Consider the following 23,457-nt stretch of genomic DNA (forward strand, 5'->3'; position numbering starts at 1 on the left):
AAGATTTATTTTTTGGGCTTTTGTGCCTTTAATGCAGAGACAGGACAGTGGATAGAGCCGGAAGCCAGGGAGAGAGAGCGGGGAATGACACGCGGAAGGGGGCCACGGGTGGAGGTGAGCCCAGGCCTACCGCTCGAGACGAGAGCCTCAACACATGGGCCCTAACCATTAAGTGAAAATTCTTCATCAATTACTTCTTTCATGTCTTTATTCTCGTTGAAGACTTTTGGGTTGAGTATCCAGACACATAGAGAAATGACTACAAACACCAGTAATGTTTAACATAATTTATATTTATTTTTCTTTTGAACAAAATGTTAATAAATGTATTTGTTTTACGTCCAAAAAAGATCATGACTCGTGGGACGCATTTTATAAATAATTTCATCCAAGTCTTTTTGTAGAAAAAAAAGAAAGTAAATTAGCAAACTAAAGCATCTCTAGTATGACAATATGACAACTTTATCATAATTTTTTTCTCTATATTTGAACCCTTTTTCTCAATTCAAGCATCATTTTTTTGTATATTTTTCTCAAGACCTCTTCATCTCATCTTTTAAACATCCAACTTAGTCCTACTCATCAACTCACACCACTGCTTTAGACAACAGAAAATGCGGCAAAAATCTCAAAAAACAGACAAAAAACCAAAGAGGCAAACAGAAAACACAGTGAGATTCCAACAGTGAGGGGTAGGCACGGGAAGATGGGGAAAGGGAAGGTGTGGGGTGGTGGGCGGCCATTTTGGGATTCCACATCCTAAGGACATATTTACAACAGAAAGGACAAGGTGGTGGTGTGACGGTGTTGGTGGAAGTTGGTTTGTGGTGGGGTTCATCTGCATAGATCCACAGGACTCAAATCATGAACAGCTAAGAGATCGAAGGGGACGGAGCACAAAGAGTGAGCCTGTTACATCCGCTGCTGTCTTCAAGGGAATGTCGTTTTTCGTTATCACAGTTTGCCAAGGAAAACAAAAGTAAATGAAACAAGACAATCACAAGAGACTATCAAGCAAAAAGGGGATCAGGGTGTAAACTGGGTGGAGAGATTTGGGGGCCAGTGTAGACTTGACTTTGCATGTGACATCCCACTCCTGTGATGAGTGTGAGAAGAGCAAACTGACAGCCTTTATATGATGTGAAGCGAGGTAAGGGCGGGATTTAACAGGAGTGCACTGAAACCACATTTTCACAGTTAAGAACAATTTGGAGTTCAAACTCCAATCTGTCTTAAATTGCTGTCAATCTGTCAACAAGTTGCTCCAATAAACATCTTTATTTGAATATTTTTGTTAGCATGCTAACATTAGCTTTTCATTTTTTTTGTTGCTTGGGTATCAGATTTAAACATCTCTTTGTGAGTCCCCAAAGCTAAAAATGGGAGTTCTAAATCGTCCTTAATCCCTGTGTGAACTTATATGGTAGCAGCTATGCAGGGGGGGATAAGAACATCGGATGGATCAGCCCTTGGAAACTCCTCACACTCCTCGTATGCTGATGCTAACACAGCCCTTTGCTAGCCTGTGAAAGATAGCAGTTGATCAGCTCGTCTAAGGGTATTTAAGAGTCGACAGGTTGATTGATTGATTGATTGATTGATTGGTCTGCTGGTCACTCGCTCCACTTCCAGGTAGCAGAAAGAGCCACAAAGTAGGACACTAATGCTGGCTGTTTTTTTTCTATATTGCTCCATTTGCCAGAATCTGCCTCACTGGGGTGTACACAGCAGAGAGGCACTCGAAGATCCGGGACCTCATTTATCAAACCAAGTGTATCAACAAGTCGTCGATGTGTTCCCAGAAATTCTTGATAAAAAAGTAGCGATAAACACCCCCAAAATGTCATGGTCGAACACATTGTACTGAAAGTTCTTAATGCATCATGACTTTAGAGCTGAGTTCATGCACTGGCCATATTATTGGCGGCCATTTTATTTTGTTAGGATGGGAGTAGTGGAATATTTCAAGGTTAAACAACACATCTTAATACCTCATAGCTAGGTTTAGACAACAGCTAAGGTTAGCATTCAGCCACTTGCTAGATAATTTACATTAGCTAGAAAGTGACTGAGAGCAAAATACTCTAGTTTGGTTGTGTCACACAATTTGATAAGAAAGATATAAAATCTGAGCTTATGTGCTTGCAAGGAATTACTTCCTAAGTGATAATGTTAGCTAGCACAATATCTAATGATGAAGCTAGCTGTTAGCTAATTGGTTAGCAAATATGTTGCTTTACAGAGAAATCTGCCTTCATGTCCCTCCAGATTTTTACAACTAATTGTCTTTTCAGTTGTTCTTTTGACTTTCATATTAATCTAGCTAGCTAGCGGTTTACTGGAAGAGTGTCCCACTAGCTAACAGTAGCCACCTAAGATATGCAGAAGTATGCTTTGGAGGTCAGCTGTAACACAGAGTGTTGTTGAGGTCTGATAGAATTATCTAACAATTCCTCCTTTTTTATATGCTAACATTGTTCACCATGCAGGTGGTTTTCATGTTTTAATTTGAATTCCTACAGGTGACGCATTTTCAGAGTTTCACAAGCATGGAAAAAAAATCGATTCTGTGTGTAGAAACAAGTATACACATGGTTGATAAAGGAGGTCCTTGGTGTTTTGGCATCATGCAACTGTTCTCTAGTATCCCTGGGTTGTCCCTGCAGCCTTATGTACGACTTCTCTAAATACTGAGGCGTTCAGACGAGCCACCGGGCTGCCTATCTGCAACACCGACACTACCGTGTGAGGTAAACTGAACACTTCAGAACCTAGAGAACACCACTTCCTGTTTAGGAGCCCATTAGCTCCTGCAACACCTTGTCATCATTAGCTGAACCCTTCTCTATGTTAGCCACTTGGTCACTCCCAACTTGCTCAATGGCCCAACAAGTTAGAAGAGAAAGTGAGCCAGTCTCAGAGCACTTAAGGTCCTAAAATGTGTAGGCATGTACCGCCAAAAAGGGGGTTGAAAATAAGTTCCAAGTGTGACAAAATACAAGCAGAACATTAGAATATTGAAGAACATACATTTTGTTTTCAGAGAAACAAGACCCATATGAATGACGATGGATCAGATGGTCCTGGCAGGCCCCTCAAGCAACACATACAAAGGTTGTAAGAAGATGCCTCGAAGGCGATGAAGAGCAGGAAGTGGAACACAGTTGATATGTCAAAACATTCTGGCACCTGAAAGAAATGCAGCAAAAATCTAAAGGTAATGACGAGTGAGAGTGCACACTTCATCAATGTCCATATTTTCCCCTCTGCCATCCAGACACACTTTGAAAACGTTAGGGTAGGAAAGGAGGGAGGGAAGGAAGGAAAGGAGGGAGAGAGAGAAGAAGAGGAGGGACAATATGCTCAAAAAACATTTGGATGGAATAGAAACAATGAGCAGGTTTCAAGTGGCAAGAGGTCAGTTCTTCGGGGGGGTTGGTTTTCAAACATCTCGGTTTGGTCGATGTCCAATCCCAGCGCCCTTAGCTCCAGTTAAAACCTTCCCACTTCCTGTGGTAGATTGTAGAGGCATATTCTGCATGTCTCGCCAGGTGTGTCCCTGGCAGCCATGCCATTTGTAAAAGCCATAATCCTCTGGATGACATCACCTTTTACAAGCAACCAAATTCATCCTCCAAGGTTCACTCCTCGTTAGAAGCGCTCTCCTCAGGCGAGAAAATGGCAGCCACGCCCACCAACGTGGAATTATGGGAGGCTGAAATGATGATGACAGTGTGTAGGAGGACAAGGGCCAGCAGGCAGATCTTCAGTCGCCCGCTACACAGTCTCGAGGTGGCAGCTGAGGTGACTGAGGCCCCCTCGGGCTGGCAGGAAGATGCAGTCCTTTTTAGTGTCTCGCCTGAAGGGTTGTCCATTTTGGAGTCCCATCGGACATCGCAGCACTCCGCTTCACTGTCTGATAGATATTCTCCCAAGAGCCCTTAAAAAGAGATGACAAAGGGGAAATATTCAGTCATTTTCCTGGAATACAAATCTTTTATTTAGAGCCTGACCGATATATTAGTAGGCCAATATGATCAGGCCGATATGGACCTTTGAGATATATTGACATAGGTGAACTGTTTTCTTTTTAGATATGAGTTGTTAAAAAATAATTCTATATGGAACAAACAATAATATCTGTTTAAGAAAGCAGCAAAACGAGTACATTAATATATCTGAAAAACCAGAACACCACACCACATGACATACATTTTATTTTCTTACCACTTTTACCTGCTTTTGTAACATAACAATGAGTAAGATTTTTTACCTGCTTTTTGTAACATAACAATGAGTAAGATCTTTTACCTGCTTTTTGTAACATAACAATGAGTAAGGTCTTTTACCTGCTTTTTGTAACATAACAACGAGTAAGGTCTTTTACTTGCTTTTTGTAAAGTGTCTCGAGATAACACTTGTTATGAGTTGATCTTTTTTAAACTTCATTCATTCAGAAAATTATTTTAAAAATGTCTTTATGACTGCCCTTTACACACTTGTCATTTTGACAGCTCATTGGCTCATAAAATGATGACATGATTCTCAGCACAGGTCCACAGGTCTGCTGTGATGCTCAGCTCTGATGGGTTTGTTTGTTTGTTTGTTTGTTTGTTTGTTTGTTGTTGTTAGTCTGCATCAATCCAGTGTCTGCTCCTCGGTCAGTACTCCTGTATAAACGGCTGTAAATATTGAGACACAGAAAATGTGAAAACGTCCTGCTCTGAGCTCGGTTATGCTCAAACACACCACTAGGTGTCATTGGAACGCCTTGACAAACATCTCTCTGTTTTCCTGCAGGAACTCCTTCCAGTAAATATGGAGACAGCATAAATTACCACCGAGCATCCTTTTTTATAAAAATGCTTTTTTCACTCCTGTAAATTGAATCGGGGGGCTTTCTCACTGCGACGCCTGCATGTGCTGAAAGTCAGCCGCTGATGTCAACAGGATGCAGAATTTGACAGCGAGGCGTTTTTTTTACCTGTGCAGATGAAGCTCGGGCTGCCGCCGTGGATCAGGTCGTCATTATCGGGCAGGATGAACGGACAGCTCTGCTGGACCTCCAGGCAGTACTGGTGGCATGGGACCCTCCTCTCACAGGAATGCGGGGTGGTGGGGAAATACTGAGCGCACAGCCAGGGCTTATAGGCCGTCTGAGGAGGAGGAGAAGAAGAAAATTTAAAAAATGTTTACAGATTGAAGCCCAAACCCTTTAAGGGTCAACAGAACTTTTTTAATTAATTATAGCTCATGAGATATTAGCCAAGACTAGTCTGCTAGCAGGGAGACTGGGTCAGTCGTACTGCAGAGTTTACAGAACAAAACTCACAGCAAATAAAGTCAAATGATTTGCATTATGAGAGGCTGCTGAAGCAGGCAGAAGATGATTTCACAAAATCCTTTACAATGATAAAGGTCAAAAGCATTTAAACAGCAATGAAGGGCTACAGTTCATCATTACCATCTCTATTCAACTCAATGTGTGGGTTGGAGTATGACAATAGTCAGACAGTGGTGGAAACTCCGATCAACATACCCCCGAGGTCTAGCTGAAGTCATCAAATGTCAAAAACATATGAAAAAAGATGATTGTCCAATCCAGAAAAAGATGACTTTTTAAAGTTAATGCTTGAAAACTTACAATCTTTAAAAGTCTACTCTCTAAACTCTACTCCTCTGGAGTCTTATGATTAGGTTTGGTTTAGTTTCCAGGTAAAACATTGAACTTCATAACCAAGGGGCACACAATGCCTGTGTCTTATTGAAGTTTCTGTCGCCTTCCCAAGTGAAATGTGAAGCTGAATGTAAAACAAACAGACGTGAGAGTAGATGGAGACAGATGGTGACATGTAACAGCAAAGCTCAGAAAAACTAAATGAACTTTAAGGAAACCCCCGATCTGGATTCATGCTCGTTTCTCGCTCGTTCTTCTTCATGTGTTTAAAAAAAAACTGAGATTATCATCAGAAAGGAGAAATTACAGCAAAGATCCCCGACCGTCCACTGAGGCTGTTAACAAATCCAGAACCCCTCCTTGCTGCTAGAACCATTAACAAGCTGCTGGGATGAAAGGTTAGTGTGTGTGTGTGTGTGTGTGTAATTATCTAGATATTATCCCGAGTGCAGATGTGAAAACGGCTTAGAGGTGTCATTAAAAAAAATCCTGATTTGTTTCAGCTGCTGTCACTTTAAGGCCCCCCCTCCCCACGTGCCCACTGTCTCCTGATTGGTCGGCTCTCTGGAAGCCTTTCAGGGCCAAAAGCTGCAGGGCTGCCAGAGGGGTGGCTACGCTCTGGTGTAGCATATATAAACGCCTTCATCGGCCTTTACATAGAGGCTTGAAGCTTGGAAAGTCTCTGTTTCAAATCGGGAAAGTCTCTGTTTCAAATCGGGGAACTCTCTGTTTCAAATCGGGGGACTATGGTGTGATTCACAGAACGAGCCATTTAGTGCCCTCTGCAGACTCATCCTGGGATTACTCCAACATACCTAACACCATAGGTGAATTTTTAAAATGGGGATAAGAGGTTAATTTGAATAAAGTGCGCTGATGGGGTAGCTAGCCTATGTTGTGAATTTGACATTGACATGCTGTTAGCATAATGTTTAGCCGTTATATAATCACCAAACTAGTTTGGCATGTTAGCTAGCTGAAAGTAGCTATTTAGCAACAAGCTGCTAATCACTAAACGTAGCTTTTATCACACCTGTAACATGGTTAAAAAGTCGCCAGTGACTACTTCATATTTAAACTTATTTGACCAACATTCAGGTTTGAGGTGACCTACTGATGTATAGCTTAAAGCTAACATAAGAAGCTCCAGTACTCTCGTTAAATTATTTGTGTTTTGCTACAATTATCTGTTAGAAATCATGTTTTGTCTCATGCTAAAGGCTAAGGATGGATGTTTTCATGGTTTCACCCACATGACAAAGCATACCAATGTGACCCTTAATCAGCTAACTGGACAAAGCCCTGCCTCAGCATGTGTAGCCCACAAAAGGTGACTCTAAGCATCAGCAACTTGGACCCGCTGACGTCACAGCAGCAGAGATCATGTCTCCATGGAACCGGATGGAAACACACAACAGTGTCACCTATTGTCTCACGGATGCAAAGGGAAAGGTCTGTCCCTAAAATAATGAAAGAAACGCTTGGCTGTGAGGCAACAAAAAGCCTTTCAGAGAGTCATTTTGATGACACATTCTACATCTGCTCTGATGAAAATAAGCCATTAGCAGCAGGCAGCTAATTAGCAGGTATAGTAGGATTATTAAATATTCATCTTGAGGAACCACCTCCCCAGAAAATAAGCAACAATCAAACATAATGAGTCAAATTCTAAATTAGCAACAAAATGTTATATTTAAATGATAAGTGGTGCAGATGATGACACCACCTTTTTCAAGTTTAGAGCCGCCCACTCTTATTACGACATAAACAACAAAATCCCCTCAAATCAAATCTCTCATGTGTTAACACCAAACCTGTAAAACAAACATGGACGCCGTCTCAGCGACGTTACCCATCACTTTCTGAAGAGTCCATATTGGAAAAGCTGTCACCACCTAACTTTCAATCGGTCTTAAAAAAAAGGCCAAGAGGTGGAGCTGAGGCGGGCCTTAAACCTCCCTTTCTCCCAATTTAGCCACGCCCCAAATCATGCAAATGTGTGCAAAAAAAGAGTTTGCTTTCATACAACATAGTAGCCTAGCAGTGGCCATTTTTAATTGAGAAAACAATACTCTACTTAGACTTAGACTTAGACTTAGACTTTCTTTATTGTCATTCAAACTTGTACTTTACAGTGCAGATAAGAACGAAATTTCGTTGCATTTGGCTCGTTGTAGTGCAGGATAAAACAGCAGCAAGTATTTACATATAAAAAATAAAAATAAGGTGCAGATATAAATAGATATAAAAAGAAAAACTATGAGTAAAATATAATTTTATAATTTTACTCTAATATCATGTGTTATCAATTAAAGGCTTAAAGGTTTGTTGTTGACATTACTTCCTACATTATTTTCAGAAGACAATCCAGAAAATTGTGATTTGTTTCCTGCTTAAACATACAAAGATAACAAACCGTGCACAAGCAATTATACTAATTATAAAAATCTGATTATGGTGAAGACAGCGATAATGACGAGGACAGCATGGACCTGAATGCTGTCTGAGTGTGGCGTTTACTGAAAGGGTTAAGTCCTCATACCTGGCCTCCCAGGGAATACACTCATCCTTCAAAACAAAAAAAAAAAGGTCAACACTCTTTGACGGGAGATCTGTCTCCATTTCAGTCAAGGGTGTGCCACAGGGTAAAAACATGCTTAATTTACTCTCCTGTTTGTTATAACCGACATGTTCATTACAGGGTTATCTGGATGAATCACTTGGTCACGTTTAGTCCCATGATCCTCTGCTTCAGGCAGCAGTGTTCTGCAGAGCTCTACAGCTGGATGTGCAGCTAACCAGGAGAAAATCAACCCACATCATTGATTACACTCAGAAGTTAAAAAGTCACCCTGATTTTGGGATTTTCAGCGCAGCGGCTTCCTGTCTGCGTAAAACGGCTGCGATGATTTAGCATAAATGCCTGCCAACGGTGAGATAATCCGTCTAGGGATGCTGCGGCTATCAAAAGAGAACCAAAACAATACGATCGCAGTCAGACAGGAAAATCTGGGTCCTCCTGAAGATGCAACTGTATGCAGGCAGTTGCCAAGGAAACAGCTTTTTTCTGCTTTTCATTAGAGCTCAATGGCTACTGCCCCGCTTTCTCTGTTGGGTTTTTTGTTGTTGTTGTGTGCACATGTTTAAGTGTGCACACAGGTCTGTGTGTGTGTAAGTGTGTTGGTTGTGATCAGCGTGAAAAAGGAAGCATGTGAGAGCAAATCGAGTTAGTCAGGAAGCAGGTCTGGAGTCTGATTTGATCAGTCAAATGTGTGATCAGTGTGAACGTCGCCGTGCAGCTTAGGTCTGCTTCAAACAATGTGCTGAGCCTTTAAAACACACAGCACTTTGAGGGGTCATGTTGGGGAACCCTTCATATAAACATTTCAAAGATTAAATCAAAGCTTTTAGACATGATGTAAAACGTGCCAATGAGACATTTTCTCCCAGTGCGTACATGCACATCTTCTGAAGCCTAAAAATAACATTTGAAAAATTAAGATTCAAACGCTGACGCTTTGGCAGATAAGTGTCAGCAGTGCTGGCATCTGAAATTCACCACAGTGATTACTATTATATAAGACCGCAGTCTGCAAGTGATGGACTGCTCTTTCTGTTTCTGTAGCATGCAGTCCTCGTGCTCCGGGCCCGCCGCAATAAGAACACACTGTTCAGAACTTTAAAAAAGCACTTTATATTTTTTTCCTTTTTAACATTTTCTTAATGAAAGCTCAACCTTGACTTTTTGTCCCCCCTAAGAAACACAAAAAAACGTCAGACCATGCCACAGATTCTAAACCTGCAATTGAGCAGATGGATGCCTAAGGTGTTTGTTTTTTATACCTCTAAATCGAAAACTAAAAATGTGAATTTTTCTCACTTTGTGCTTATTGGAACATACTGCAGCAGCCACTGGATCTAAAAGAGCCCACATTGTGTTTTTGTAATGTTACAAATTTGCCACATCAGCCCCTCTTGCAAGATGCCAATTGTGCTAGTAGCAAGCTAGCTAAACTAGCTGCAAGTACTGCTGCTTAGAGCATTTTAAGCTAGTTAGCCTACTGGATATATCATTAATGATATCAAACAGCTTCCATAGCTCCCACTCTCAGGATTGTATATGTCACACTTTCTAGATGCTAGGATGCTATAGCTAGCGTTAGCTGCCTTTCTTTAATGCTTCAAGGTGTGTCAGTATGGATAAAGACCAAGCACTCAAAAGTCGCTTGAATAGTCTAAAAGTAACATCAGCACTTCCTGTGTGACTTCAAAATACACAACAAGTTTATGGTTGTGCCTGAATTGCAGGACAATAAACATCAGGACCTACTTGCACGCCAGGAGGATTTACATGGCCTACACTGTCCTCTTTGAAATGGTACAAACAGACACCCAACTAAATCACACATTGAACATGCTCTTGGCTACAGCTTCCTGTTTCAACCAGGCAGAGTCCTTATTGTTGGACAGCCATCAGCAACAGCCAACCAGGTTGAGAATAATGGCAGGGGCCTTCAAGGGGGGTGTTTCTGTCACGCTGTCATCAATCAATCTGAGAGCGAAAAACATTCTCAAATCAAACAGTGGACCGAGCATGTCTCCACGGGGGAGCGTGTGTGTGTGGGGCGGTCACACTATTTCATAATGTACTGATGTTGCAAGCAGCAGGTAGTGAGGCCGCAATACAACTAAAAAGGATGAAAAGCATTATGGCACTATTCCAGTGCCGTAAGGTAAATTAGCTGCTGGCATAATCTCATCAGATGTTTAATACGACAGAGATTGTCGGCATCATGGGGACGCACAGAAAAAAAGCTCAGATGGTTAAAACGTCCTGCCGACACTTCTCTCGTGAAATCGGGTCATTTTTTGGTCATTCAGTAGCCAGCGGCTCCGGCTGTCTCAGGGCTGACAGCTTCCTGTAAACCTGACATGCTAAGAGAAGGCTCTTCCTCCATTCTGCTTCGTCCCCGGCGCAGGGCTTCCCCCTCACCGTTTTCCCATTCACACGCCTGTCATCTGACACAGAGAGAGCACTGTGGGAGAGCTCGCCTGCAGACAAGAGGAAACCACTGAGCTGCCAAAGAAATACACGGCGTTCATTCAGTAGCATCAAAACAGCAGCTGCAGAAAAAATCAAATGTTCAATTTCAACCAGAACTTTGCTGATCTTCTTATAAATAGGACGTCATCTGTTAATTCATAATCCCACCGATGAAAACAGCTGCTTCTTAAATGTGATTTCTTCTTTATGGCAACAAAAAAGAAACTTATACAAACAGAAGAAACCGCTTATTCTACAATTCTACAATCCACTTAGCAGACGCTTTTATCCAAAGCGACGTACATCAGAGAGTAAGTACAACACAAGCAAGGATCTAGAAAAAAGGGAACAATGTCAGTAAGAGCAAACGATTAGCTTTGAGTCTGATTGGACACACAGGTGCTGACAGGAAGTGACCAGAGGCAAAGCACAACATTGAGGCCAGTTCTTGAGAGCTCTAATCAGTATAGAAACCATCTTATAAGTCGTCGTTATCAAACAAAAACCATCGTCATTACCATCATCATCATCAATAATATGGAGACCATCATCATTAAGTTAGTAGGTATTCATGAAAGAGCTGGGTCTTTAGCTTTTTCTTAAAGGTGCAGAGGAGTTTGGAAGTTCATTCCACCACCGGGGGCGACAGAGGAGAAGAGTCTAGTCAGCGTCTTAGGACCCTGTTGTGAAGGTTGGATCAGGTTTCTGCCTGTTTGCTAATGAGCATGCTAGCACTAGCTTCATCTCACGCTGAAGACATGTGAGTGCTGAATCTATTTCTGAACTGTCATGTGTAAAGTTAACTGTACTCCTGTTGGTTTAAAACTCCCAGCTATGTAAGAAAAAAATAAAGTACAAGGTGTAAATGCGCGCGCGCGCGCACACACACACACACACACACACACACACACACACACACACACACACACACACACACACACACACACACACACACACACACACACACACACACACACACACACACACACACACACACACACACACACACACACACACACACACACACACACACCCGCTGTAAAGTGGAATGACAGAGATGACTATAAAAAGCGTATGAGTCAGCCGCAGAGTGAGATCCCGAGTAGAGAGCTGAATGACACAGATCATTACCACGAGCACAAAGCATGGCCGGGGTAGAAGAGGAAGCCTGCACTCTCACACCACTCAGGATCTCTCCAGATGTTTTTCTTTGTTGTTTTGTTTTTGTATTTTATTGCACTGTAATTTACTCATTGTTTAGCAGATTAAACCAGGCGGCTGCACATGACAGCAGATATTTCTCAGGTGGAGTCCATATGAGGGGGTGGGCTTGTTTTTGTTATAGGGGATCTGGAAATTAAAAAGAGATTTTTATAAAACACAACTGAAGAGAAAAACTGTCAATCCTGACAAAATGTTGATGCTCTCACAACTTGAATCTCAGCGGAGGCCTCAGCTCAATGACGCAATCCTCAATAATCCAGCAGGACAAGGTGTCTGTCTTCCTGCATTGATGTCCGTACTTATAACATCCCATTCCCCCGGTGATTTAACGGATCCAGGCGCTGCATCTGGAAAATGACACTCGGAGGCAGAGCGTTCTCATCAAATTAGAATGGTTTGCAATCTCAGTGCAACCCCTTGTTTGTACGTTCTCTGTCATCTCTTTACCAGGGAGGACCCGCTTAAGAAAAACAGGAGCGATGAGGGTAAGGACTACACATTCAACTGAGCTTAGAAATGGTGTCAGGTGTCGGTTTCTTTTCTGGTTGACACACCGGAAAGCGATGGCCTGTGGGTTCGGAAACTGGAGGGGGAACTCGAGCCAAAAGCTTTCATACCTACTAAGAGGAATCTCTGAAACAATCAGGCTTACTGACATGCAACAACACAAAAAAAGGATCAGGAAACAGCGCTGTAGTTAAAGATAAAATGGCATTTGAGAGGACATAAGTACTGCAACAGGATGTGCTAAATGTACAAATGTTTTTTTGCTAATTTTAGTTTTGCTACGTCGTCATAAATTAAACATTCAAATGCTTCAAACCCCATTAAAAAAAGAAAAAAGAAATCTACGCCCCGCATTGCTTATGCAACAAACTTCATGTATTTACATTCTGTAATTAACCTTCCATGTGGTAGTTCTCATTGTTTGATGCGGGGGTTCGTCCCCTTCTAGATACACAAGGGATAACAGGAAGTGATGCCGCGTGTAATCAGAATCATTTCCTTTGAGATACACTCAAGAGTTTTTGGCTATGTTATTAAACTTGTCTTGCATCTAAATGAGTATTTTAAATCCTAAAACAAAGTGTTCAATAAGGGTCTGCAGTAAAAAGTCTTGACAGATTGATGGTTTCATGCTCGGCACATAAAGGACGCATCTGTGCTTCATAAGTATTCAACTCTGCTGCAGAACAGAGAAACAGACTCATGTGCAGCTCAGATAATCTCATAAATAAATCAAGTTAAAAAATCTAAATCGGCCAATGAAGGCATGTCAACTTCTCAGAAGGAAAGGACTTTGTTTAAAGGTGAAGACAGCAAAGAGAGTAACAGATTAGAGTCTTCCAGTAAGCATGCTGCTGTTACAGCATATTACCGCTTTTTTTTGTGGTCAAAGTTAAAGAAGCAAAAAATGAAATCAAACCGGCCAATCAGCTTATTTTGTTAACCACAATATGGTATGAACTCGGACAACAACTTCTACATGTGTAAAATGTTTGTTGTCTTAAATTAATGTGTTGTACATCTATATTCAGAGAGGTTTGTTTTTATCCACACGGCATGAAGTTGCACATTCGCATCCTGACACATTAGCAATCCATCAATAGTATCGACGGGCTTCCAGAAAGCCTGAACCTTTTTCACTGGAAATGCCCTGTCGAGCACACAGCATTGTGGGGCGTCGTGAGTATCGAGGTCTGGCTGAAACCAAGTGAATCCACCTATCAGGACATGGAGGCAAAAAGATGGCATCCATTTCCCTGAACCGTGTTTTGTAGATCAGTTCTGAGAAAAACATGGTCATGAATGTGTAAGGCCGGATTTGTTTTCAAGCCCGGTTTAGCATGCAGGCGCAGAAATGAGTTGGTTACAAAACAGGTAGATCGAGGAATCAGCTTTCAATCTGCTCTAGAAAAAAAACAAAAAAACAATCTCAATATGAATTTAATGTTTTTTTTTATTCTAGGGGTTTTGGTTTCATGTTTAGTAGATTAAGCAGTGCTCTGGTCGCAGGATCCTGCTTGGCTCGGGTCCAGCTCTGCAGCTCTCTCTTTTTCAAAAGGTTTAAAGAATTCATTTTCGGCTCAAAGCTCTGGGAGGTTGCTGTGTAGGTCAGGGTGGCTCTGCTTTCTCTATTGATGCAGAGGCTGCTGACTGCAGGAGGCCCGACCTGCAGCTCAGGACATATTGACTGAACCCCCACCCCCCTCTGAGATGTCGCTCCACGATAGAAAATAAGCTGGATAAATGCTGAGTCTGCACTTCTACACAAGAACCAAAACAAACTGAACTTAGCTTGGCTGTGCTGTTCATGTTATACGTTCTTCTTTAGTGTAAAAAAATACTGTTTTAGGAAACCGCTCATTTGAAACTTCCAAACTCCATTCGATCTGCAGAGTCCCTCTGCACCTTTAAGAAAAAGCTAAAGACCCAGCTCTTTCATGAATACCTACTAACTTAATGATGATGGTCTCCATATTATTGATGATGATGATGGTAATGACGATGGTTTTTGTTTGATAACGATGACTTATAAGATGGTTTCTATACTGATTAGAGCTCTCAAGAACTGCCCTCAATGTTGTGCTTTGCCTCTGGTCACTTCCTGTCTGCACCTGTGTGCCCAATCAGACTCAAAGCTGATCGTTTGCTCTCACTGACATTGTTCCCTTTTTTCTAGATCCTTGCTTGTGTTGTACTTACTCTCTGATGTACGTCGCTTTGGATAAAAGCATCTGCTAGGTGAATTGTAGAATTGCAGAACTGTAGAAACTGAATCTTTTGTATTAATCACCAAATACTCACATAAATATTTCTCACTCCAACCTCATAAAATAGCTTCATCTGTGGCCTTGGGCTTCTTTTCTTTGATGGTCTTAATACTACTACAGCATCAGTTTAGCATGGTCAAGCTAGGAATAATAATGATGTGCCTTAAGGCAAAAAAAATGATAATATGTTTGTAAGCATCAACCAGTCAGATTTTTATTGAAAAAAAGAAAATATTGCCTGGTGGCTTCACATTTTACATTTCATTTGGGAAAAAGATCATGAATTTGAATTAATTGAGGACTAACGTATTTACCATTGGCAGTTGGTTCACTATTCGGGGGTCAGAGAGGACCAGGATGGACTAGGATGTACAGCTTAAATCGTTAGCTTGATGCTAACACATAAGGGCAATTGCCATTAACTGCCTCACAGAAAAAGCATCATGATCAGGATCATTTTAAAGATTCCATATTGTACTTGTTTTCATATTTTATGTTGTCAGTCTGTGAAACTTGTTGAGTAGCTTTGCATTATTTGCAGCTCATAAAACTCCTAACTTATCTGATACTCACGTCAGTTAAAAAAAAAAACATTTTCAGCCTCCGCCTGACACGGTTCATTTTAGCTGCTGTCTCTTTAAGTCCCCCCCTCCCCCACGTTACCAATTTCTTCCAATTGGCCAGCTCTCTGGAAGCTTTCCAGAAGGGCAGAATGCTGCAGGGCTGCCAGGGCACACAGGGAGGGCTGCCCTGGTATTTTGCATGTTAGAATTTAAATTTCCCATGCCACTTTTGCTTCGCCATATAGTGGAAAACATTACCATTCCTGTAAGTAAATTGTGACCTCAGATATATCCCAACAACTTTCACATTTCCAAACTCACAGTATATGTTATGTATATGCAATGTAGAGTTGCTTCCATTCTACTAACACTGTTTGTGCTACGTTTTTTTGCATTCATCTGTTAAAGATAACTCAAGGAATTAATGACGTCATGGATGATCCCTATTTAAGGCAAATGACAATCATTATCAGCCAAGTGTTAATGGCAGTGAGAGAATGGCGAGGAATGACCAGCCTGAGGGAGGAGAGCACTTAGCATATCGATTTATTAGCCGGACACAGAGGGCTAATGTCAGAGATCACCGTGTGAGTGATGGAGGGCAGATAGCTGAGGTGGACACTGCTGTCCCTATGTAACACTGCCTCTGTGAACAGTCACCTCAAGTCACTCCCTAAGAAAGAGTGACACCGTCATTAACAGTCACACAGGAAATAAGAACAAGGGTGTACCATGTTAGCATTTCTGTGGCACAACAATGTATTCAGCTAAATGCTAACACTGCATTACAACATGCTCACATTGATAATACCTTTATGCTCACATTTGGTTGGTATCTGGGTAGGTTAATATATGTTAAACATTTTAGATTAGCAAGTTGGCATGCTAAAATTAGCTAATTAGTAAAGCATAATTCCGAACAGAAGAACAAAAAAACAAATATGTGTTTCGAAATAAATCATGTAGCATAGCTAAAACTGTGCAGTTGGAATATTAGAAAATACTGCGTACACTATAACTGATGGACTTCTTACTATGGCACATGGTACCTGTTGTCCTATCTGCAACCGTATAGCTTAGCTGTCTTATAGTCATTGCAAACAATGAAGATGCTAACATATGTGGATCTGAATAAATCTACAAACAATATGGACACAAGGCAGGATATACAAATGTTATTATTACTCTGTTGGTTCTCATACTTTGTTGACAACTTTTCTTCTAGTGAAATAGATTTTCAGGACCGAATAGCATTTTATTTTAACATGCTAGCTTGCTAACTCAAAGGGGATGACAACAACTCCTAAAAACATAGGGAACTGAGGGTAAGTCAGTGTTGGAAGTTTGAATTCATCAACCAAAGTACGCCTACACGTAATCCCTCGAATCCTGATGCCTTACAGTTATTTGTTTTCCAACTTCAAGAGTTAGCGGCTTGCTAACAGGGTCTTCCCTTTTTTGAGAGCTATTTCAGAAAACGAGCTGTCACACTGGAGTCAGTATGATGTTATCAAATCTTTTTCTACCAAGGGATGAAAGAAAAAACAGAGTCAAGCAATAGCTTCCTGTTAGCACCGGCATTACTCAGGCTAAAGCTAATTAGCAGCTTGAAAAGCAGTGTGTCAAACATAAACCAAAAACAAAAGCTGCTGCTATTTAGAGCTCTGGTAAATTAATAACAGATATCTGATAACTAAAGCTGTCCAGGAATGTGTGATTAATATACAAGGACAAAATTGAAGTTAAACAGCCAAGAGGCCTCTCTTTCCGCCCACAAGCCCTGCGATGATACATCCCCCCCCGGCCCATCTCTCAAATCAACATCACAGCCTTGAAAACCAAACTCCTCGAGTCATTGTGAGGCAACTTTTCTGATATCTTGGCGGCATTTTGAGGCTGTTAGCGAGTGTCAAAGGGCAAACATGATGAATGATATACGGCTAACATGTACTGTTCAAACAGAGCTGAACACTGTAGAGGAGACGGGCCCTCGGGGTGACAGCGGTGCAGCTCCTCAGAGTGCGGCAGAGCAGCTCTCAACTCAGGTGGCCACTTGGCAGATCAGATGTGAGGATTTGGAGGGGAGGTCAGGCGGGAGCAGCATCAGGACTGTGGGTGGACCAGGTGGCTCTGACAATTGCTCAACATCCTCTGTCTCTTCAGCTAAACTGAGCCACTCTCTCAGGCGGATCGCTGCTGAGCATAGATTTGTAGTTTTGTAACTCAATACATTTAATGACCATTTAGTTTTCATCCTTCTCTTGGCAATGATAGAACAAACAGTTAAAGACATGGACGATAAACTAAATGTAAGGTATGGATAAGGGGTAAGGCTTAGTCCTCAAAGACCAGTCTAGAGACCACTTTTTGGAAGGCCTCGGTCTAGTCTCGGAATGTAAAGTATTTTTACTCTACTCTCGGTCCCAGACTGGGCGGATTCCGGATTTTTAAACCAAGACCAGTCAAGACCACAGCTGAAAGACTATTTTTCCAAGTCATTACGGTTGTTAGAATTGAAAACGTCTCTTTCTAAAGGAACTAATGACTTCAATTCATTGGCCTTGTTCTTGTCTCGGTCTGGTCCTGCCTTGTTCTTGGTCTTGGTCTGGCCCGGCCTTGGTCTTGGTCTTGGTCTTGTCCCGGTCAGGTCCTGCCTTGTTCTTGGTCTTGGTCTTGGTCTGGCCCTGCCTTGGTCTTGGTCTTGGTCTTGGTCTTGGTCTTGGTCTTGTCTCGGTCTGGTCCTGCCTTGATCTTGGTCTTGGTCTGGCCCTGCCTTGGTCTTGGTCTTGTCTCGATCTCGTCCTGCCTTGGTCTTGGCCTTGTCTCGGTCTGGCCCTGCCTTGATCTTGGTCTTGGTCTGGCCCTCTCTTGGTCTTGGTCTTGGTCTTGGTCTTGGTCTTGGTCTTGGTCTTGGTCTTGTCTCGGTCTGGTCCTGCCTTGGTCTTGTTCTTGTTTCAGTCTGGCCCTGCCTTGGTCTTGTTTCGGTCTGGCCCTGCCTTGGTCTTGGTCTTGTCTCGGTCTGGCCCTGCCTTGGTCTTGACTCGGTCTGGATCCCTAAAAATCGGTCTCGGAGCACTCAAGTCTCGGATATGTCTTGGTCCCGGTTAGTGTGGTCTTGGCTACAACACTAGCAGCTACTGTTAAAATAGAAAGTGAAGTGAATAGAAGTGTCTGAGACTTTCATGCTTCATAAAGTTGAGCTGCTGCTTTACTGATTCCAGTCTGCTTTTTCTGCAGACTTTCCTTTTATGACACCAGTTGTCCTCTCTGTTGCCTTTTCTCTAAGTCATCCTACCTTTAAATTTTAAACTATCTTGCTGAAAAGAGTACACCATAACTTTGTGTAAATTAAAAGCTGAGCTGGTTTTTGTGTACTTTCAGATTCATACTGACTGACTAAAGAATGATAGTATGGGTCAAATCAATATGTTGCTTTTACTGAGAAGGGAGAATGTTTATCCTAAGCCTGCAAATCTACTCCTTTGCTCCATTGAGCCCCATTGTTTTAAAGATAGTTCAATGAGCCACACTGTTGCATGAATAGAAATGTTCTTTATGATGAACACACTCTGTTGTTTGTTTCCACTCAGTCTCACTTATGCCACCGTGCTGCCAGCAATACTAACCAGAGCACCAATGTGGATTCATCCGCAGCTAAAAATAGTCCCAAACAAATGCACTATTATTTCCTCTTTGAAAAATGGATCTTAAAACCTACATTGGCCAGCTATTTAAGGACTTAGATAGTCTTCTCTAAAATGGAAACACAAATGTACATCCTCTATAAGGACCAGCTGGCTTAGAACTGATGTAGTCAAAGTATTGGAAGGCATACTAACCCATATCATCCATCTACACAAAGGAGTGATTCACAACAACAAAAATTTCCAGAGCATCACAACATTCAAAACTACACTTTGAAATGTCTGAATCACTAGGTTCAATATTTGTTAAAACTCTTCCAAAAGCTCTATTGACTTCAGATTTCTGGCAGCAGCAGTCCGCCAGGCTGAGCCAGAGGAGCACAATAACATTAATAGGCATCAAAACAGAAAGCATCGAGTAGGTTACCTGGAAAGGAAAGGCTGCTTGTTTGTTTCAGTTTTTACACATTTCACATTCTAAAACATCTTCCAAACCTTTTAGAGAATAACTTCTACGACACTGAATCTGCTTTGCCACAGTGTGAATCAAAATGGCATATTTTAAATATCGATACGGATAAAAGAAATCCTTTCAATGGGATCATCTTTGCTGAATATTGACATGTTGGTGCAATTTCATCACTGTGCTACGGTGCTACAAAAAGAGGCAGGAGCGCTTTTACACTTCACCTATTATCCCATTAATGAATAAGAAAGAAAGCTTAATAACTGGCTGCTCATGAATGAGAGAGTAAACAAAACAGCTATTTTCTTTATTGGCTAGCACTAGCATGTTCCTGGCTTGCTAGCTTGTAGGCTACCATGTTGGCTACAGAAGATAGCAACTAGCAAGTATTATTTAGCCCTCATTAACTACCCTCAAGCGCAGTATATTGACAATAAATAAAGAGCTACTGTTATTGACACTAGCATGGTTCTGGCTTGCTAGCTTGTAGGCTGCCTTTTTGGTGAGAGTATTCTTTATGCTACACACCCCATGCACTGCCTAAACAACAAGTATTGGCAATATAGAAAGAAGCTCGCAAGCTTTATCCATTGGCTAACACTAGCATGTGCCTGACTTGCTAGCATGCAGGCTACCATCTTACACCACCTAGTAAGCAGTCATTTTATCACAAGCCTATAGCGCTGCCTTGTTTCAAAAATGTGCTGATGAATTCCCCCACTTTCTGATGTCTATTGAGCATAACTCTGAAACTATAGCTGGTTGTCTTTCTTTATTCTGTTTATATTATCACGTTTTTTGTCCTTCTCCACCACTTGTCAATCAAGAATATTTGTGAGAGAAGAGAAGCAGCATGTAAATATGAAAGGTCAAGTCAGTTTACTATTAGCAACACAAGCTAAACATGAGCTACAAGCACTTAGCATCAGGGGCAAGGGAAAGCCCTCTGCCTCTGCTTGACTGCTTTAAAACAAGTCTTTATAGTGGATAGATAAGGAAATTGTGAAGGAGAGAGGGGAATTACATGCAGGGAAGGGGTAACAGATCAGATCTGAACCCAGGCCGCCTGCTTGGAGATCTGTAGCCTCTCTGTACATCGGGCGCAAGCTAACAGCTAGGCCGCTGGCGCCCCATTTCTTTCAATTTTACAATGTTACGCTGCTTATGGTAGGAAATAGGTTAATTTAATTTTATGGTATCCAGAGGTGGTCCAATTTAAGGAGGCTAAAAACATTTAACAATCTTAAAAATGTCATGTTAAGGTAGACTCGCGTACAATCAGCAGTGAGAAATGTGATGGTACTCAAAGTGTAGAGCACCTTTATTCTGTACTGTAAGGAAAACCTTCATACTGCGCTTTCATAAACAAAACTCATGTCCAGTGACTGAAATTCATTTAGGAGGACAAAAATCATCCTCAATCATCCTAATGGGCCGCACAGAGCTTAACAGGGACTCAAACATAACCTTTTACCTAGTCCACTGTATACATGCAGACCTGGTTTGAAAAAAAAAAGCCTCTAAAAAGGGCACTTGGAGAGAGAGGGGTACCTTACCGCCGGCTAAAGGGGGAGTCAGATAATCCCATTTGTGCCAAATTGTGGTGGAATTTACATGTGATCATCTGGAGGATGCACAAAGGATATTTGAGGTCATCAGTTTAGCTTTGGACAAAACCACTAGTACCCCCATGAACAAGACTACAAAACCTTCACCCTGCTCCTGCTTTTTCTGCATTAGTGAAATACTTAAACTCAATAAAGCACACAACAGCTGGGGTATGCATTCAGGCCGCCCCTGTAAAGATAATCCATTCAAATACCTATGCAGACAAAGGGACTGTTAGACTAATTGATGTCAAGCCCATAAATGAATGAAGGTATTAGTCTGACCCTTAGGTGTTTCACAGGGAAAAAAAACAAAAAACATCCTGCCTGCAACAACTTCATTTTCTCACAATTACAACGCAAAGTAATGGATGTTTTTATTCTAATTACATTCTGATTGTTCCATTATTGCAAACATGAAAACAGGTTGGCAACTAAGTGCAGTTTATCTCCAGGGAGGAAGATTTTCAAGAATGTCATTTTAGAATTCAAAAAGATATGAGGCAGCAAAATGGAACAGTCCAAATTGAAAAAAACATGTGTGTGTGGCTAGGGTTAGGTTGATTGGACAAATAACAAGTCTTGGTTTGGTTTTGCATCTGGAAAGTCCAATCTGATTTCAGGGGAGCATGGCCTGGGTAAGCCCCTGACAGTAAATCTAAAACAACCCATGGAGGGTTCGAGACAAAAGACTATCCCAACTTTTATGGTGTGAAACGTTAAATCACTGGAGATCTGTTTTAAAATGTGCATGACTTAAACACACATTGTTTTTAAATTTGACACAGTGGAAGTTATTTTGTCTTTAAACTTACAATATTTTAAATTTTTACCTTAAAAAAATCTAAAAATGAACTTAACTTATGTTATATTTTTGTTTTTGTTGAGTTGACATTACCTTAAATATTTTCTGACAGCCGGAGAAATCACAGGATGGGACAGAGCCACCATGGCAGGCACAACATGTTTATCGTTGCCGTGGAAACACTGGATGTTAAGTCAAAGACAGCTAAATAAGGAAGTGTGAGAGCTTCTTCTGAAAGCAGATTGTAGATTAAATTTGGACACATCATCTGTAAACATGTTCTCTTCCTCTGATCGCTTTCACCTGTTCGTCTTGACTACAGTCAACTTGGACTTTGTTTACAGCGGGCGAATCACTCCCATGATTCCCCGCCTGACTTGAAGTCATTTTTCCGTTATGGTTTTCATTGACCACCTGGTGGTGGAATTGACATACTGCTGCTTTAAAGACGATATAGAAGCAGTTTGTTCAGATTCAGTTTGTGTTTAGACAACATTTAATGTTTGAGTGAGTTCATAATAATCTTTGTCTAAAAAGGACACACAACTCGGCCTTCCTCTCACATATTGGTCAAATAAATACATCTACACATTTGTTGCTTTCACACATGAACAAAACTCCTGAAAACTTCCTGAAGTCTTCGGCATAAGCTGCATGTGCACAAGTTTTTCCTGCCAACCCCTCTGATACATTTTTCTGCATGAAGTTGGAAATATGAAGAAAATCTACCTGAGTGAGCAGAAGGGGCTGGTGAGGTTTATATCCTGCGACCAGTGTATAGACTGTATGAACAGTATGTTCCTCTCTGCTCTTTTGTTAAATCTATAAAGGTGTCAAACTACATGTAGCATCAAGGCTAACATTCTTATTCTAGCTCCGTACACCAGACTCTGTTCCCTCATCTGCCACTTCTGCGTCATCCTTTTTTACGTCATGTCTTATACCTCTGCCCTCCTGTCCAGCAGGGAAAGTCACCCACTGTGAGGTGCATATTTGAACAAGCAACTGTCAGCGGCAGTCTGCATAAAACATGTTGTAGAAATGTTCTGGAGTCTTGTTGTTTGAGAGAACCTAAAAACTGAAAGTAAATTTGTATTTAGAATCAGACTGAGAAATGACAGCCCAATGCTCAATATGGTTAGACTGTACTTATGCCTAAAACCTCTTTAAGCTAATGCTATGCTAATATTCGGCTTTGGTCACAATCTTAGTTTAACATACTAGCTATGTGGTTGCTTATTAGAATATGATAAAAACTAAAAAGCCATTTTGACCGGATGGTATAGATGAAGCAACAGAATACCTAGTTTACTAAATGGAATGAAAATGTTACTTTGAAGAGACTCTCCTGCCTTTATAAACAACATTACAGCATGTTAGAGTCATTTCTGCACATGGCATCTGCGGAGGTAAATGCACCAGAGGTGCATGAGGCCTTTTACCAGGGTAACCCACTTTAACCCCCCCGTTCCCTGCAGCTACTCCCTTCCTCCTCGAGCTGTGTGTTATCTCAGATCTGGTGTGCTGCATGCTCACTGTTAGAAACAATATGGAAGTGCTGCATGTTCACTGTTTAGTGCTGCATGTGCACTGCAGTAGCTATCCCCTTCTCTCTATCTTCCCTTTCCGCCTCATTAGCATGCAGCTCACGCA

The 23,457-nt window shown here is 41.5% G+C and overlaps 1 protein-coding gene across 1 annotated transcript in view; it reads right to left on the bottom strand.

Moving 5' to 3' along the window:
• Positions 1-272: 272 nt before the first annotated feature.
• LOC109996582 (NALCN channel auxiliary factor 1) overlaps positions 273-23,457 on the bottom strand; it is a 32,580-nt gene continuing 9,395 nt past the window's right edge. The window contains exons 2-3 of the mRNA XM_020650779.3: positions 4,985-5,156; positions 273-3,940 (exon numbers count right to left, since the gene is read on the bottom strand). Of these exons, the coding sequence (XP_020506435.1) occupies positions 3,642-3,940; positions 4,985-5,156 (471 nt within the window). The 3' untranslated portion in view covers positions 273-3,641. The remainder of the gene's footprint in view (positions 3,941-4,984; positions 5,157-23,457) is intronic.

This window comes from Labrus bergylta, chromosome 24, assembly GCF_963930695.1.
Source record: "Labrus bergylta chromosome 24, fLabBer1.1, whole genome shotgun sequence".
In the NCBI taxonomy this organism is placed as follows: domain Eukaryota; kingdom Metazoa; phylum Chordata; class Actinopteri; order Labriformes; family Labridae; genus Labrus; species Labrus bergylta.